General features: G+C 39.5%; 4 protein-coding genes across 4 annotated transcripts in view; 2 read left to right on the forward strand and 2 right to left on the reverse strand.

The window, feature by feature from the left end:
- LOC117570621 (serine-rich adhesin for platelets) overlaps window positions 1-15,039 on the reverse strand; it is a 178,044-nt gene that overhangs the window by 19,787 nt on the left and 143,218 nt on the right. The gene's annotated exons all lie outside the window — the stretch shown is intronic.
- On the forward strand, window positions 452-8,794 carry LOC117567172 (B-cell CLL/lymphoma 6 member B protein). The gene is made up of 5 exons (XM_034246987.2): window positions 452-542; window positions 4,261-4,435; window positions 5,989-6,312; window positions 6,451-7,481; window positions 7,709-8,794. Exons 2-5 carry the CDS (start codon window positions 4,310-4,312, stop codon window positions 8,160-8,162), a joined length of 1,935 nt encoding a protein of 644 aa, XP_034102878.1. The 5' UTR covers window positions 452-542; window positions 4,261-4,309; the 3' UTR covers window positions 8,163-8,794.
- LOC117567173 (actin-interacting protein 1) lies at window positions 8,773-13,520 on the reverse strand. The gene is made up of 7 exons (XM_034246989.2): window positions 13,347-13,520; window positions 12,835-12,956; window positions 11,846-11,936; window positions 10,774-11,037; window positions 9,664-10,718; window positions 9,451-9,601; window positions 8,773-9,388 (listed from the first exon to the last, which is right to left on the reverse strand). Exons 1-7 carry the CDS (start codon window positions 13,378-13,380, stop codon window positions 9,279-9,281), a joined length of 1,827 nt encoding a protein of 608 aa, XP_034102880.1. The 5' UTR covers window positions 13,381-13,520; the 3' UTR covers window positions 8,773-9,278.
- On the forward strand, window positions 12,448-14,973 carry LOC117567177 (GPN-loop GTPase 2). The gene is made up of 2 exons (XM_034246999.2): window positions 12,448-12,519; window positions 13,923-14,973. Exon 2 carries the CDS (start codon window positions 14,006-14,008, stop codon window positions 14,927-14,929), a length of 924 nt encoding a protein of 307 aa, XP_034102890.1. The 5' UTR covers window positions 12,448-12,519; window positions 13,923-14,005; the 3' UTR covers window positions 14,930-14,973.

Here is a 15,039-nt window from a genome sequence, read left to right on the forward strand (position 1 = left end):
GTCAATTGTGTGCAGCAGTTGGATTGCATTTCGTTGCTCATTAGGTGTGTGTGTGATGTACTAACAAATGTTTTGATTAACTAAATGTTGTGGCAACCAATTAATGAAACAACAAATTGTCAGTACAAAACTGCAACAATTTCTCAACGAGAGAATAACACTCTGGCTGCCATCTCATTAATTAGAACATGGAGCAGACGACAACGATCCCGATGCTGCTGCTGATGCTGATGCTGATGCTAATGCTGATGAGATTGAGATCGTTAGGAACTGAGCAAAGACATCCACAAGGCAGAATCACATCAACAGCTAAAGCTACAACCACAACGACAACTACAGCGACGACGTCCACAAAGACGACGACGACAACGAGCGAGAAATCAAATCAGCAAAACAAATGGCAACAGCAACAACAAGAAGAACGGCAAAAATTGTCAAGAGATGGACATTCGAAAAATAGAAAATCTCCAACTAAAACCGAAAGAATTGAAACATTTTCGGATATTTTCATTTCAGATGCGAGCAGCAAACGGTTAACAAAGGTGCGCGCTTTGGCGAAAACGACGAAAATCACACAAAATCCCAAAGAAACCGAAATATATAAAAGATAAAATACAATATCTACGCGTGAAAATGCTGTGAAAACTCATGCAAGGCAATTCATCAATGTGAAGGATCTGAAGACAAAACAAAACGTTTAAATAATTCTATTAAATACAAAATTAAAATAAATAAAATGAAAATAAAGCTGAATTTATGGAAATTGTCAAAATGGATTAAATGTGCTACAATTCAACGTGATAAATAACATAAATAAACATATTTCAAAAAATTTCAAATGCGGCGTGGATTAATTAATAACTTTCTTAATTAAAATGTTTGTTTAAAAAATAAATAAATTGAAAAAAGGATTAAATAATTTATGTGTCAAGGATAAGAAATAAAAGATTTAGAATTGTGTTATAAATAAATAAAATACATTATTTAACATATTGTATAATAGTCATAAAATTTTCTAGATTATGCTGCGCTCGATAAAAGGGATAAATAAATGAAATAAATGTGTTGTTGCAACGCGTGGCAAACTGAAACATAAAAACGCATCAAGCGCACATAAATTAAAAACAAATGGCAAAAATAACAAATTTTATGTGAGCAGCAAAAGCAACAAGAAGAAAAATATCAGTAATAAATCTAAAATATATTTTGGCAATGAAACTAAAACAAAGTGTGTAAAATCCAAAGGCGTATATACAAAAATTATAAAAAATAATATGCAAACGGAATCGCTAAAATATTACTAATCGCAAAAAAACGAATTAGCTCAAAATTTGTCGACGAAACAACAGATTAAATAGTGTGTGTGACTGTTTCCAAGAAATATCTCCATCAAGCGGATTATTAAAACTGTTTGATATACATACATAAAAAAAAAAAACAAACACTTAAAATGTTGAAATGATTTTTTTTTAATGAGTATGTGACAAGTAGCGAGCGACATTAAACACAATATAAAAATGTCATTATTGTTAATACTAAACACAAGTCTTCCATAAAATGGAACAGCTTCAAAAAGACTTTTTCGCATGTTTTCAATAAAAGGAACATAAACTGTGACGAGAACAGGAAATTGTGAAAATTTAAATTGCTGACAAATCTGAAAAATTCCAGTTGAGAGCTTAATTAAATTGAATTGGGCCTAAGACTAAAAATAGATTTAGCCAGGGCTGGACTGTGTCAACTAAATCCCCACGAATTAAAGCGAAGAGCAGGAAATTTAATTTAACATATAAGTTAATAAACTAAACGAGAAATCTAAAACGCGCTGCGTCACAAAAAACAGCAAAAAAAAAATATAAAGAATAAATGGACGGAAATTTATGTTCGCCCATGTCATGGAACAAATGAAAGTTAAAGAAAATGAAACCAAACAAAATGCCAAAATCCTTTTGAGTTTTATTGGAATGGCGGCAACGCGGCGTATGAGCGATTATGTGTAAAATATTACGCATCAACACGCAAAAAAAAGCAGAAGAAAGAAATATGAAATGAGGTGGAGAAAAGGCAAAAAAAGAGGGCGGGAGGAGGGCATTCGAAGCAAAGGGTGCAGGCAGATGTGTTGATGATGAAATCACTTGACAAAGACAGCACTTGGACAACAAATCAAAATAGACAGGCTGGCGAGAGCGTTTAGCACAGTTCTTGTTGTGCGGCTATTTAAAAATATATACATATACAACAACAACAACAACAACAGGCAACGACAACAACAACAACAACAGCAAAAAACTAATTTCGGAATACGAGCATATCAAGTAAAAACTGAGCACAGCAAAATACCAAAGAGTTACGGAAAAGACACTTTCTGTGTGAACGAGCGCCAAAAAGGCCATACCCCAGAGCGTCCTTCTTCTGCTCCACACACCGCACCGCACCGCACCGCACCCCACCGCATCGCTGGTATTCTTTGCCTGCCTTGCCTTTCTTTTCTTTTGGTTTCTGCCAGCGTTGTCGCTCAATAGAAAAATGCTTAGATGCGATTTCTCAGACCGCTGTGCACACATAATGGAATGAAGAAAATTCCGTCTGTCTGCAGCAACAGCAACAACAACAGCAACAGCAACAAATCGCATGCTGGGCACCAAATAAAACGACAAACGGCAAACGGCTAGCAAAGATGTCGTAGTTGTCACTTTCGGGGCCTCCAATGAGTTGCAGTTTGCAATTCTCACACAATTTCTTTTATGCATGTCCGTTGCACACACAAAAATAGCCCTCGGACAAAAGTAGTGATCTCTCTCCCCCGTTCCACCTCAGGCATCACGATCATCATCACCAACTACGCTACTAAGTAGTATTTCATTGCATCTAGTATAATCGCAACAGCAGCGGCAACACCTCGCAAAACCCTCCTCTGTCAATGGTTGAAACAATGGAAATTGGCAGATTTATAGCGCAGCCCAGAAACCCACAACTAAAGAGCATCAGCAACAGCAACAGCAAAAGCAACAGATACAGCAGATAGAGATAGATATAGATATAGACACATATAACCCAGGCCAGGCCAGCGAAAAACAAGCACAACAACAAGCATAGCAAATTAATTTTATTTAAATAAATTTAATTTAATTGCCAGCCAAAAAGCACATGCTAAACCCCTCACTCACTCACTCACACCCTAAGCATTGTTGTTTTTCTTCCTTTTAGCATTTTTATTGTAATTTAGATTTGTCAACTGGCTGCCAGCCTGCCGAATTTTGTTGTGCGCTGACAATATTCAACCAAATAAACTAAGCACCATCCAAAATACAAAATACAAAAAAAAAAGATACATAGACTACCTTGGAATGCTTTGAAACGAAAACGCGACAACAATTTCGAGTAAAACAGATAGATAGAGAAAACGTAAGCAGAGGCCCATAAATATAAAGGATTAGAAATGAAAACGCTTCAGCAATTTAATAACAATTTCATGGAATTCCAATGATTTTTGAAAGAGGCAATAAAGCGTGCGAAAGATCTGAACAGCTTGTGTTTTACATTAATTTTAAAGCAAACCTAAATATTTTTTAGTTGAAAATACTTTAATTAAAAGATGCCACTACAGAATTTCTAATTAAAAACATTTTAAAATCTGTGCCTAAATATACAACCCAATAAATTTATAATAATCCCATTCAAAAATACTTTGACAATGTTCTCCAGTGCAAACCACATTTTTTCATTGTACACTTTCTATACTCTTAATAAATTTACAGTATATTCCTTAGTCCATTTATACTCCAACCCTTCAGATATCCCTGACCCATGCCGTAGGTACCTTCTTCATTCTCATTGACAACACACTGCACACTCACAATGATATTCACAGCGATACTCGCATGCCATGGCGTATGAGTAATAATGCCAAATGCTACGACACAATACGTATACGCCGCGTGTACGTCTCGCAAAAGCGACAGGCCGCCAAAAGATCAACGCTCTATAAAGAGCATGGTGTGGATCTCTTAAAATCAAAAACGAAACGAAAAACGAAAAGTGTGTGACAAAATGTTCAATAAATAAACAAATAAAACTGACAGCAAACCAAAACGCAAGCAACAAAACAAACAAACAAATTTATGAATAGAACAAATAAATATTTTCTTCATGTGTTTGTGTGTGTTTGAATAACACGCGTTTCTTTGGCCCACACTCTTGAGTCCATTAATAAAAAGTGTTTTTCGATCGTAAAATAATTATTGAAATGTTCTTTTGCAGCGAAAACATTTATGTGAGGAAGCAAAGGCAAAACTTAACTTCATGAATTATGGAACATGTAAATACAACAAATGCAACAAGACAACAACAACAACTGCAGCAGCATCAACTGGAGCAACAGCAACAACATAATGAAAATCAACAACAATTTTGCCTACGATGGCATAATCATCAGGTAAGAAGCACTCAAGGATGATACAATAAGAAAATGAAGAAAAATAAAATAAGCATGAAATTCAAATTACAATAAAAAATAGAAGATAAATAAAAGAAACATGAAATACAAACTAATATTTTGTAGGAAAGAACTCAGGGATTAACAATAAAAAATATAAGACAAATAAAAATAAATAATAAAAACTTATAATTTCAAGGCTTTGCTAGTTATGTATTATGTTTTATGACAAACTTGAATTAAATATTTAAATAAAAACTATAGAAACAGTTGTGATCTTTAGCAAAAATATATATTTATAAAAAATAGTTGGCTGTCATTAAAATGATCTGTTTGGGATAATGAGATTTCACATTCTATGTTCATTCATATTTAAGATACTTAAACTATAATCTATCGACTTCATACGGACGTCATTTATCTAAAGAAATCTTTGATCACCATAGGGAATAATAAATTAAATGAATATAACATAGACTATCAACAATAATTTTTAAATTATGCGAATAGTTAAGGAAATGTTTCTCGTTCACCTTTATGCATGTAAATAAATTGTGTTGTGATTCAACAAATGGGCAATTCAACTGTCACATTTGCTAAATTTTCCAAAAATATAAATAAATAATATCCCAAAAAGCCAACAACATATAAACCATTAGCGTTCATTACACAGCGCTGCTCCAGGTGTCATTAATTGTGAACTACTTAGCTCATCGTGTGATTTATAGGCTCCAATGTGTTTGTTATTCAAAGCAGCCGCGCAAAACTTAAAATAATGAATATAAATGAGTGTTTTTATAGGCGACGTCAGCGTTATTTCGTGACTGAGTGAGTGGGTGAGGGGATGTGGGGGGAATTATCTAGAGGCTTGGCCTCGGTCATAAAATTGACTGGACATCGTTCATAAGAAAGCGGTCCGGCCAAAGAAATGTCACTCGTCTATATATAGGCTATATAATCAGCTCAGCATATAGAAAGAAAGAAGCTGCTTATTCACACATACTTGTTTGTAGTTTTCCGCATTTCATACAGTGAGCAATTTTGTGGTTGTTGGTACTAGGATCACAACCACAACGAACGAGCCACAAAGCTGTCCAAAATAGCCAAAGGCAGCGAAGCGGGAGAAAGCTGCCAGAAGGGGTGAGGAGAAGGTGGAGAAAAATGTCAAATAAATGAAATTTTCGTGAAATTGCCAAAATCCATAGAATTTTTACTAGCAACTACAACTACAAGAGCGAGAGTAAATCTAATTTCGAATTGTCGCAGGCGAAACGCGACGTAGTTGCAATTAATGCTCAGCTGCCATTAAGTGTCGCCTGCCTGCAATGCATCTGCTCCAAATGTTTTCCGGGCAACCAGTCTAGGGCCGAAATCTTAAATCTCAAATTTAGCCACACACCGCAGTACACACAACACACCCAGGCTGGCAGCTGGTCTGCCAAATCTACTTGTACTATTTATACAATCAAGTGACCCAATTGCCCTCAACCTCAACCAACAACAACAGCAACAACGATTGCGACTACAGTGCGAAAGTATTTTGTCCATTCCAGACCAGTTTGCTGAGCACATTGCCCGTCCTCCTCGATCAATCCCATCTCACCGATGTGACCATCTCAGCCGAGGGTCGTCTTCTGCGCGCTCATCGCGTCGTTCTCAGCGCCTGCAGCAGCTTTTTCATGGAAATCTTTCGTGCTCTGGAGGCCAGCAATCATCCGGTCATCATCATACCTGGCGCTAGCTTTGCTGCCATTGTGGCGCTGCTGACGTTCATGTATTCGGGTGAGGTCAACGTTTATGAGGAGCAGATACCCATGCTGCTCAATCTGGCCGAAACGCTGGGCATCAAGGGCTTAGCAGATGTGCAGAATAACAATGTGAGTATGATGAAATTATATATTTTATAAAACATACCTTTAAAAATGTCTTTAGAAATCTTCCCAATAAATTACTTAACTATTTTCACTCCCAATTCGTTTTTATATCTTATCTAATGTCTTTTTCTTCCCTTGCAGCTTCCCAAGACCACAAAGAGTGCTCCGTCCACCGCTCCCGCATCCTACATGGATACCACAAGCATCGACAAGCCGCTGAGCTTCGAGGCAACCCGCAGCCCATCTCCAACGCCAACACCTACGCCCACAACCACGCCCAATCTTTCCATGCCACAGCTACCCAATCCCTCGCTGCAAGCGCCACTTTTAGCCAACAAATTGGGAACGCCTCTTGAGAATTTCTTTCTCAAATCGCTGCAGTTTTATCCGAATCTGTTGCCACAACCACTGAACTTCTCGCAGACGGCGCTCAACAAGACCACGGAACTGCTGGCCAAGTATCAACAGCAGTGTCAACTCTATCAGAACAGCCTCGAAGATGAGGATTGCTACGGCGCCAAGCGGCTGAAGAATACCAGCAACAGCAACGCGGGCAATCAGCAGAGCGGTAATTTAACAGCTCAACAGCCGCCAAAAGATGTGAAGCGCATCGACAAAATCGTAGAGAATCTAAGGACGACGAGCAACAACAAGTCGCCCATTGAATGTGGTGCTCCCAACTCAATTGTGGCCACCTCACCGGTGGCTCTGGCACCGCAGACGATGTCGCACTTTTCTCCCCAATTACCCGTCGTCAAGTCCTCGCCCAGCAGCTACAGCAATCCCATGAGTGCTGGCCAATTGTACAGCAGCGCCAAGTTGCCCAGTTACAGTGCAGCTGCGACGCCCACAACGGCACAGCAGGCGTCGCATCAGGTGGCCACACATCATGCCAACACACCCTACATCTCGCCCGAGGATCACGCCAAGCTGCAGCAGCACATCGAGCAATATGCCGCCTGTCAGCGGGAGGCGGCAGCAGCTGCAGCCGCTGGGCAAATGGTTAGCGCTAAGTCGGAGCCGAATCTGTTGTCGTTGACTGCCGAGAAGCTGCCAACGGCCAGCAAGCCGCCGTCAAACTCCAAGCTATATGCCACGTGCTTCATCTGCCACAAGCAGCTGAGCAATCAATACAATTTGCGTGTGCATCTCGAGACGCATCAGAATGTGCGGTGAGTTAGCGAAAGTTTTAAGTAAAACGATTTCGATTTAAAATCGTTTTTAAGGAAACGTCGATTTTTCTATGATCGCTTTTTCATTTAATAATCGTTGCTTCACTTCTCAAACTCAATCAAAATCGATTTTTCTCAAAGACTTTTGATATCGACATTTAGAAATTGAGCATCGAATCGAGCTTTTAATTTGATGAATTGAAACTAATCATTTCATGCATTTTCAGCTATGCGTGCAACGTGTGCTCGCATGTGTCGCGCAGCAAGGATGCGCTGCGCAAGCACGTCAGCTACCGTCATCCTGGTGCGCCGTCTCCCTGCGAGAACGAGGCGCGACGCAAGCGTGTCACCAAGTTGGCAGCGCAGTCGACGCTGACCGCAGGTGTTGCAGTTGGTGCTACTGCTTCGACGCCATCGGCAACGGCAACAAGCGGCGATGTGCCCACCAATGAGACGGGTCCCAGCTCAGCGCCCAGCACGTTAACAAGCAATCCTTACCTGTTTCTACCCAATCAGTTTCAGCTGGCGGCTGCTGCAGCTGCCGTTGCGGTGGCCGAGTCCAACACCACACCAGCCTTGGATCTGGCGCACGAGTTACCCATGTTACCCATAAAGAGTTCCCCGCCACCAGCTAGCAACGGTGAGGCAGGCAGCGGTGAAACGGGTACATCGGCCACTTAGATCATCATTATGGAATTAAATTAGTTGACCACCACAAACTCACACAAAATACACTTTACACTTAACGCACGCACACAAGCAAATGAACCCCACCGTGTACCGAACCAATGTCTTAGACCCGGCTGTGATACTTAGCGCAATTCGTCGTTTTTTCGTTTTTGTTTTAATTTTACAATTTTAAATGGAATTCTCACTATCTGTTAAACTTTAGCGCCAATTTGTTTGAGAGCCTGCACTTATCGATAACGATAGAAACTTGAGTGGTGGCAAAACCGTAGCACCGTTTGAGAGTGACAAAAACAAACAGTTTAGGTGGCACTGCTTCGAGTGCTTCTCAAACTGTATACATATTTAAGAGGCTCAGCAAAAGCACCTAGAAAACCAAAACAAACACATACACTCACACACACACGCCTACACACATTCTAGTAAATTAAGTGCAATTTTTATAAATACTTTAGTTATACACCACACACACACACACAAACATACACAACACACACGTAAGCACAACATGCACACAAAAAGACAAGGTGAAAACCTACAAAAAACCAAGATCAAAAAATAAAAACAAAAATATTTTAAGCCACAGTACAATATCAATATGAAGTTATTCATTTTTTTTATGCAAAAACTATTTTATTTCATTTCATAATACAAGTATTTACGTACGCATGCGCACTTTACACACAATATGTTTAAACTGTAGTTCAGTTTAATATAAGTATCAAAAAAGTTGTTTAAAAAACACACAAGCAAAGACTAGGGGATTGGGAGGAGCAAGGATAATTGGGGGGATGGATGATAAATCTTTTGAAATACTTTAAATAATAGCTTTATCCATGATATGATTAGCAAAACACTTTTGAGCTTAGACTAAAAGGGGACAATAATGGGAAGCGAAATATAAATAGCTAAATGATATAAGACTTTTGCACTTAAATAAATTGAAAGCAGCAGCGGATTGGCAATTAACCGGATAGGTATGGATCTGAATAGTTAACCGTCTCTCTTTCTCTCTGTGTTTCGTTCTTTTCACTCTGATTAAGTATAAAAATATGCGCTGGCTGCGCTGATTTGCGTTCTCGATGTTACACACTCTCACTCATTTTGGCTTTAAATAGTTTCCACATGCCACACTTTGGTATTGCAATCCTGACCAGTGGAGATCACAGTATTATTGTCCAGCCACACGACGCGTGTGATTTGCGATTGGGGATGGGCATCTAGAAGAGTAAAATAAGATAGTAAGTCACAAGATTGGTAAAATAAAACATTTATAGCTTACTCTTGATGATGGTGTGCTTGGCTGGATTGGCCACAGACCAAATGATGATTGTAGTGTCCAGAGATCCACTGGCCACCAATAGAGAATTGGGTGACCAGGCCACAGTGTTGACACGCGCATTATGGAAGCCCCATTCCTTGTTGTGAGCAAGCTACAAAGATAAAACAATTTTAATTTCCAATCATTTAGTTGGCAAACATTTCAAAAAGTTACCTTGTAGTCCTCAACGTTGTAGAGTACAACCTTGCGATGAGCATCGCAAGCAACCAAATACTTTTGATCCGGCGAGTAGGCGACATCAGAAACTGCACCCAAATGATCCAGCTCCGTCTTCAACTCCAGAGTGTTGCCCTTGAGCGAGTAGATATGCACCTTCTGATCATCACCTCCCACAGCCACATCCAAAGTGTCGGCATTTGTGGCAATTGAGCTGGCCTCGTATTTAATGGGCAGCGAGAAGACCTTCTTCTGATCCTGCACCAGCGTAACTTCCTTAATGCAGGCCAAAGCAATGATGTTCTCATTGCGCAAAAGGGCCAAGCCGCGAGGCTGGCAATTGAGCTTGACCACATAGTCCGTGTAATTGTTGCCCTCGACACTGAACTGACGGAGACTGTCATCGATACCGCAAGTGTAGACAAACTCATCCCAGGCAGCAATGCCATTGATCTGATTGCCATGGCCAGTGCCAGTGATGCGATCATTGACACCATTACCAGAGTTCCAGTTGGTCACAACACCGTCGTGGCTGCCCGTGTAAATGGTGCTGCGATCATCGCTCAGAGCCAACACTGTAATGGGCTTGTTGTGTCCCTTGACCACACGCAGCGGCTTGCTGGGATCCTCGACATTCAAGTAGGTAATCACACCTGACAGCGAGACGGTTATGAGATGCTCTCCTTGCCACAAGCACGACACCTGTTGATCATCCAAATTGGTGCCCATGACAAACTCAGTAACCAGCTCACGTGTGTCCACCTGCCACAGGCGACAAGTCTTGTCACCAGAGCAAGTCAACAGCTGAGTGCTATCGGGTTTCCATGCAACGGCATAGACGCCTCCCTTGTGTGCTGGTGAGCCAAACTCGCCAATCAGATCGGAACTTGTGCCGTCATACAGGAACACTTTGCCATCGAAGCCAGCGGAGGCAAAGTATTTGCCATCGGGCGAATAGCGCACAGCCTGAACGAATCTGGAGTGCTCCTGTTTGGTCATTTTGAACTTGAACGGCGGGCCCTCAAAGATGCCAATGGTATTATCCTCACTGCCTGCAATGTCATGCATTAGAAATCGCGTAGAAATACATTATTTGTGTAGACTTACCAGTCACAATACGGAAGGGTCTGGCTGGCCTAAAGTCGGCAGAGTTAATGGGCTTCGATTGTCCACTAATTTCACCCACCGATGTGCCAGTTTCAGACATAAAGACATGGCCAAAACGTTCACGTCCCTCGCCAACAACCACAATGCGTTGATTATCAGGAGACCAGCTGATATCCTTGATAGGTCCACCGATTGGCTGGAATTCGTTCTTCAGCAAATGCTCCTTGTTAACCGTATCCCAAATGCGGATCTTGCCCGATGCATCTGAATGAATAAAAACACGAAAAGGTGATTAATAAGATGTGTAATACTATGCATAATAGATGAGATTTGAGTATGTGGAAAGCAAAAAAAAAGTATGGAATGGGCAATTTCAAAATATTGATGACTGATAAATTAAAAAATTGTTGTATGACGAAATTATAAAATTAATTTATAATTATGTAATAATTAAATAAACTATTTAAGAATACAAATATCTACTTCAAAGCAATAACACATTTCAATGAAAACTATTTAAAAGAGAAAAGTATTAAAAAATCAAGAATTTCTTGTAACAGAAAATAAATCAATTAATTTTCTTTTATTGTACAAAAAAAAAAAACTTTTGAAAAAAGACATCGCTTAAATGATCAATAAGTTGAAAGCCTCAACACGTCATCATATCAATTTCTAGATTTGTAAACTATCAACAAATTCAGTCTATAAATTTTTTTTTTTTTATTAACAAGATAACCAACCTATATTTTATAGAAAACACAGTTTGCCCAATTTTGGTTATAAGTAGATAAAGAGGTAACAGAAATTCGTGGATAACATCTACAATTATTAAAGATAACGCCACTGCCCTATTTTTTTAAGGGGAGGCGAATTTAATATTCCTACACAATCGAAATCAAATGAGCTGATAACTTTTTGCAACTCGTTCGTCAGCGATAAGAAAAGCGTCTTTCCAACTAAGGTAACATTTTTTATGTTGTATTGTGAGTCATGTTGTGGTTTTTTTTTCTGTTGTTTTGTTTAGTTTGAAGAGCGTTTTAAGGCTTCGCTCGAAGAGCTTTGCTTGACTTACCGCCGGATGCAATGTAGAAGCCGCTGGGTGAATACTTGGCCACATTCACTGCACACGAGTGTTCCGTGTAGACATCGGCAATCGCTGGATTCTGGACAGGTAGGCGACGAGTATTAATCGGAGCATGACGAGGCAAATCAAGAAGAGAAAGAGAATACAAAACAATCATTTCAAACAAATTAATAATAATATTTACAAGCAGCTTGGACTGCGACGACGACGACGATCACAAAGGTGATGATGATGATGCGTGGGTCGCTAAATAAGATGCGATACAATATCATTTCTCTTATGCCGGCTGTTGCCATATCTATATATATATGCCTATATACATTTCTCTATATTCACAAACAAGATTGTATGGTAAATAAATATAGATCAGCCAGCACACGCAGACAAACACACAATCTCACATTTGGTTGGTTTGTCGTCGCACAGTGGGGCATATGTCGTTGCAAAATTTATACAAAAATAAACACATCTAGAAAAATCTACAAATCTGATTAGCTAATTTGCTTTTCTATTCATTGATTCATTATTATTCATTATTATTATTAAAGAAAAACAAAAAAAAAATACTGTTTTGGGTCTCTTCGGGTAAGCGAACATTGTTTTTTCGATTTCTGTTGTAATTTACTTTAAATAATTAAGAAGAGAAATACTGTTACCTCCAGGTAAATATTTAATTACAAGGTGTAGATTTCCTATACGAAGAGAAAGCGTGTATTTTGTATTTTGACCAGTTATCTCTCATATACCATACAATATACTGTAATTTTTGCAACGAAAAAACTAAAACGACGCCACTGTACGTCGGTCGCAAGTGGAAAAATAACGCTTGAAAATTGCAGCTGCTGTTGCTGCTGCCGCAAGTCCAAAAATAACACAAATTGTTCGCTTTATGGAGCAATCGTCTCATATTTTCTGTTTTCAGTTCTTTTTTGTTTTAATGATGATAATAATGGCTAAAATAGCCATTGCACACTCACCTCGATGTTGCGAATTATCACCGAATTTCCATTGGCATAAAGGAAGTTCTTGCCCTTGGGATCGGCACCCAACACAATCGGCTGTCCACGTCCAGTGCGCGGCAGCGTTGCATAGACATTTTCTGTAAAGATTTTCCAAAGTGCAATTAGTCTAAAATAAGTACGAGGAGAGATAAAAACACTGTAGTATAGTAGTACAGCGGGGGGAGTGAAAAAGTAACAGGGTGCGGCCGGCTGGCCGGCGGTATTTTTTTTTTTTTTTTTGCCGGTTTACTTTTTGCTTTCTCCCGGTTTGGTCAGAGAATTTTCCCCTCTCTACTATTGTTTATCTGAATGTGACGACGACGCTGCTGTTGTTGTTTTTGTTGTCGGCGACTCGCTGAATTCCATTTATGGTCATATTAATTCGTTTCCGCTGTTTTTACCGTTCTTCGTTGACTCATTTTTACGATGCTTTTGTCGTCGCCACTGTTTCGCTACTTAAATGGTGTAATTTTGTGGAAAAAACTCACTGTTTTCGTAGGCCGGAGTTTGTGGTTGCGCCATTGTTCTTTGCTATTCTTCTAGTGGTTTATGATTTCGAGTTGTCTATGTATAAATAGGAATTCTAGACAAGTATTTATGTATGAACAAAACACCCGCACTTTTGCACTATACGCGACCGAGCCGCTACTGGTGGGATAACTGCAGTGTGACCGTGCCGGTAACGAGCAAATATGCCTTTTAGCGTACAAAGAAAATACCATTTAGCATTATGGAATACCACTAATCTTAATTTTATGTTATTTGTTTGAAAATAACATTACATTTAATAATAATGCTTAATAATTTTAAAGCTCACATGTGTTATTAAAGAACCAGTTGCAACAAGAAAATAAAAAAAACTATAATTCAAATTAAAAAATTCAACACTTTTTTATTTTTATACGTTGTCTAGCTTAGATTATTTTTTGTCTTCAATAGCTTTAGTGCCCCGATTTTCAAACTGATAAAAATATTTATTAGCAATATTTTCACATTTTTGCGGTGAAAATATAAATTGTACAAATTTCAAATATATCGATAAAAAAAAGTTGTTTATTTTTTAGTTTTCACTGTGTGGTCACATTGCCGGCAACAATAATAAACACTTGGCATGTGAATACAAATATCTCTCAAAAAGTTTTTAACAATGCTACAACGCGCACAACCAAGAGTTGAAAATCCACGTTATGGGCAGCTAATTATCGGACCACCCGGCTCAGGCAAGACCACATACTGTAATGAGGCGTACAAATTCTATCGGGAATTAGGGCGACAAGTTGGTGTAGTCAATTTGGATCCCGGTAATGAGAATATGTCCTACGAGCCGGTGATCAACGTGATGGAGCTGATTACAGTGGGAGATGCAATGGAGCACCTGAAACTGGGACCCAACGGTGCACTGATGCATTGTGCCGAGTACTTAGAGCAACACATAGATGACTGGCTGTTGCCAGCATTAAGAAAACTCAGCGCCACTCACAATTATTTTCTCTTCGATTGTCCGGGTCAAATTGAATTGTATACGCATCACGAAGCGATGGCGCATGTGTTTGAGCGTTTGGAGCAAGAGCGCTATAGCTTGGTCACAGTGAATCTGATTGATTCGCATTATTGCTCGGAGCCATCAAAATTCATAGCCACATTGTTGATGGCATTGAACACGATGTTGCGGATGAGTTTGCCACATGTCAATGTGCTGTCCAAGGCTGATCTGTTGCGCAAGCATGAAGCGAAACTGCACTTTAATGTCGACTACTACACGGATGTGCTGGATCTGAAGTATTTGCTGGAGAAACTCGACGATGATCCCACAATGCGTAAGCATCGCAAACTAAATGAAGCCATCTGTTCCATGGTGGAGGATTATGCATTGGTGTCGTTCAAGCTGCTCGATGCTTTTAGCACGGATAGCATGTTGAGGCTGCGAAATCACATTGATAAGGCCAATGGTTATGTGTATAAAGCGGGGGAGGAGCAAACGGTCAACTCTCTGCTTGCCTGTGCTGTGGGCGCTGAAACGGAAGCACTGCGCCAACAGCATGATATTGAGCCCTATACGCAACGACAGTGACCAATGTTAAAAAATTATATTATAAACAAGCCTAACAAAAGTAATTTATATTTATCTTTTCTTTTTTGGGGGCGCGTTGCTATGTTATATCAACATCCTGTCGCCAAAAA

This window comes from Drosophila albomicans, chromosome 3 (assembly GCF_009650485.2).
Source record: "Drosophila albomicans strain 15112-1751.03 chromosome 3, ASM965048v2, whole genome shotgun sequence".
NCBI lineage: Eukaryota > Metazoa > Arthropoda > Insecta > Diptera > Drosophilidae > Drosophila > Drosophila albomicans.

Excerpts from the sequence above, each read along its gene's own strand:
- LOC117567172 (XM_034246987.2), top strand. The coding sequence starts at position 4,310 with ATGGAACATGTAAATACAACAAATGCAACAAGACAACAACAACAACTG. Across the intron at positions 6,313-6,450 it reads CAGATGTGCAGAATAACAAT|CTTCCCAAGACCACAAAGAG; the intron begins GTGAGTATGATG and ends CTTCCCTTGCAG. Across the intron at positions 7,482-7,708 it reads GAGACGCATCAGAATGTGCG|CTATGCGTGCAACGTGTGCT; the intron begins GTGAGTTAGCGA and ends ATGCATTTTCAG.
- LOC117567173 (XM_034246989.2), bottom strand. The coding sequence starts at position 13,380 with ATGGCGCAACCACAAACTCCGGCCTACGAAAACA. Across the intron at positions 11,038-11,845 it reads CTTCTACATTGCATCCGGCG|ATGCATCGGGCAAGATCCGC; the intron begins GTAAGTCAAGCA and ends TTATTCATTCAG. Across the intron at positions 9,389-9,450 it reads CAAGCACACCATCATCAAGA|ATGCCCATCCCCAATCGCAA; the intron begins GTAAGCTATAAA and ends TTACTCTTCTAG.
- LOC117567177 (XM_034246999.2), top strand. The coding sequence starts at position 14,006 with ATGCTACAACGCGCACAACCAAGAGTTGAAAATCCACGTTATGGGCAG.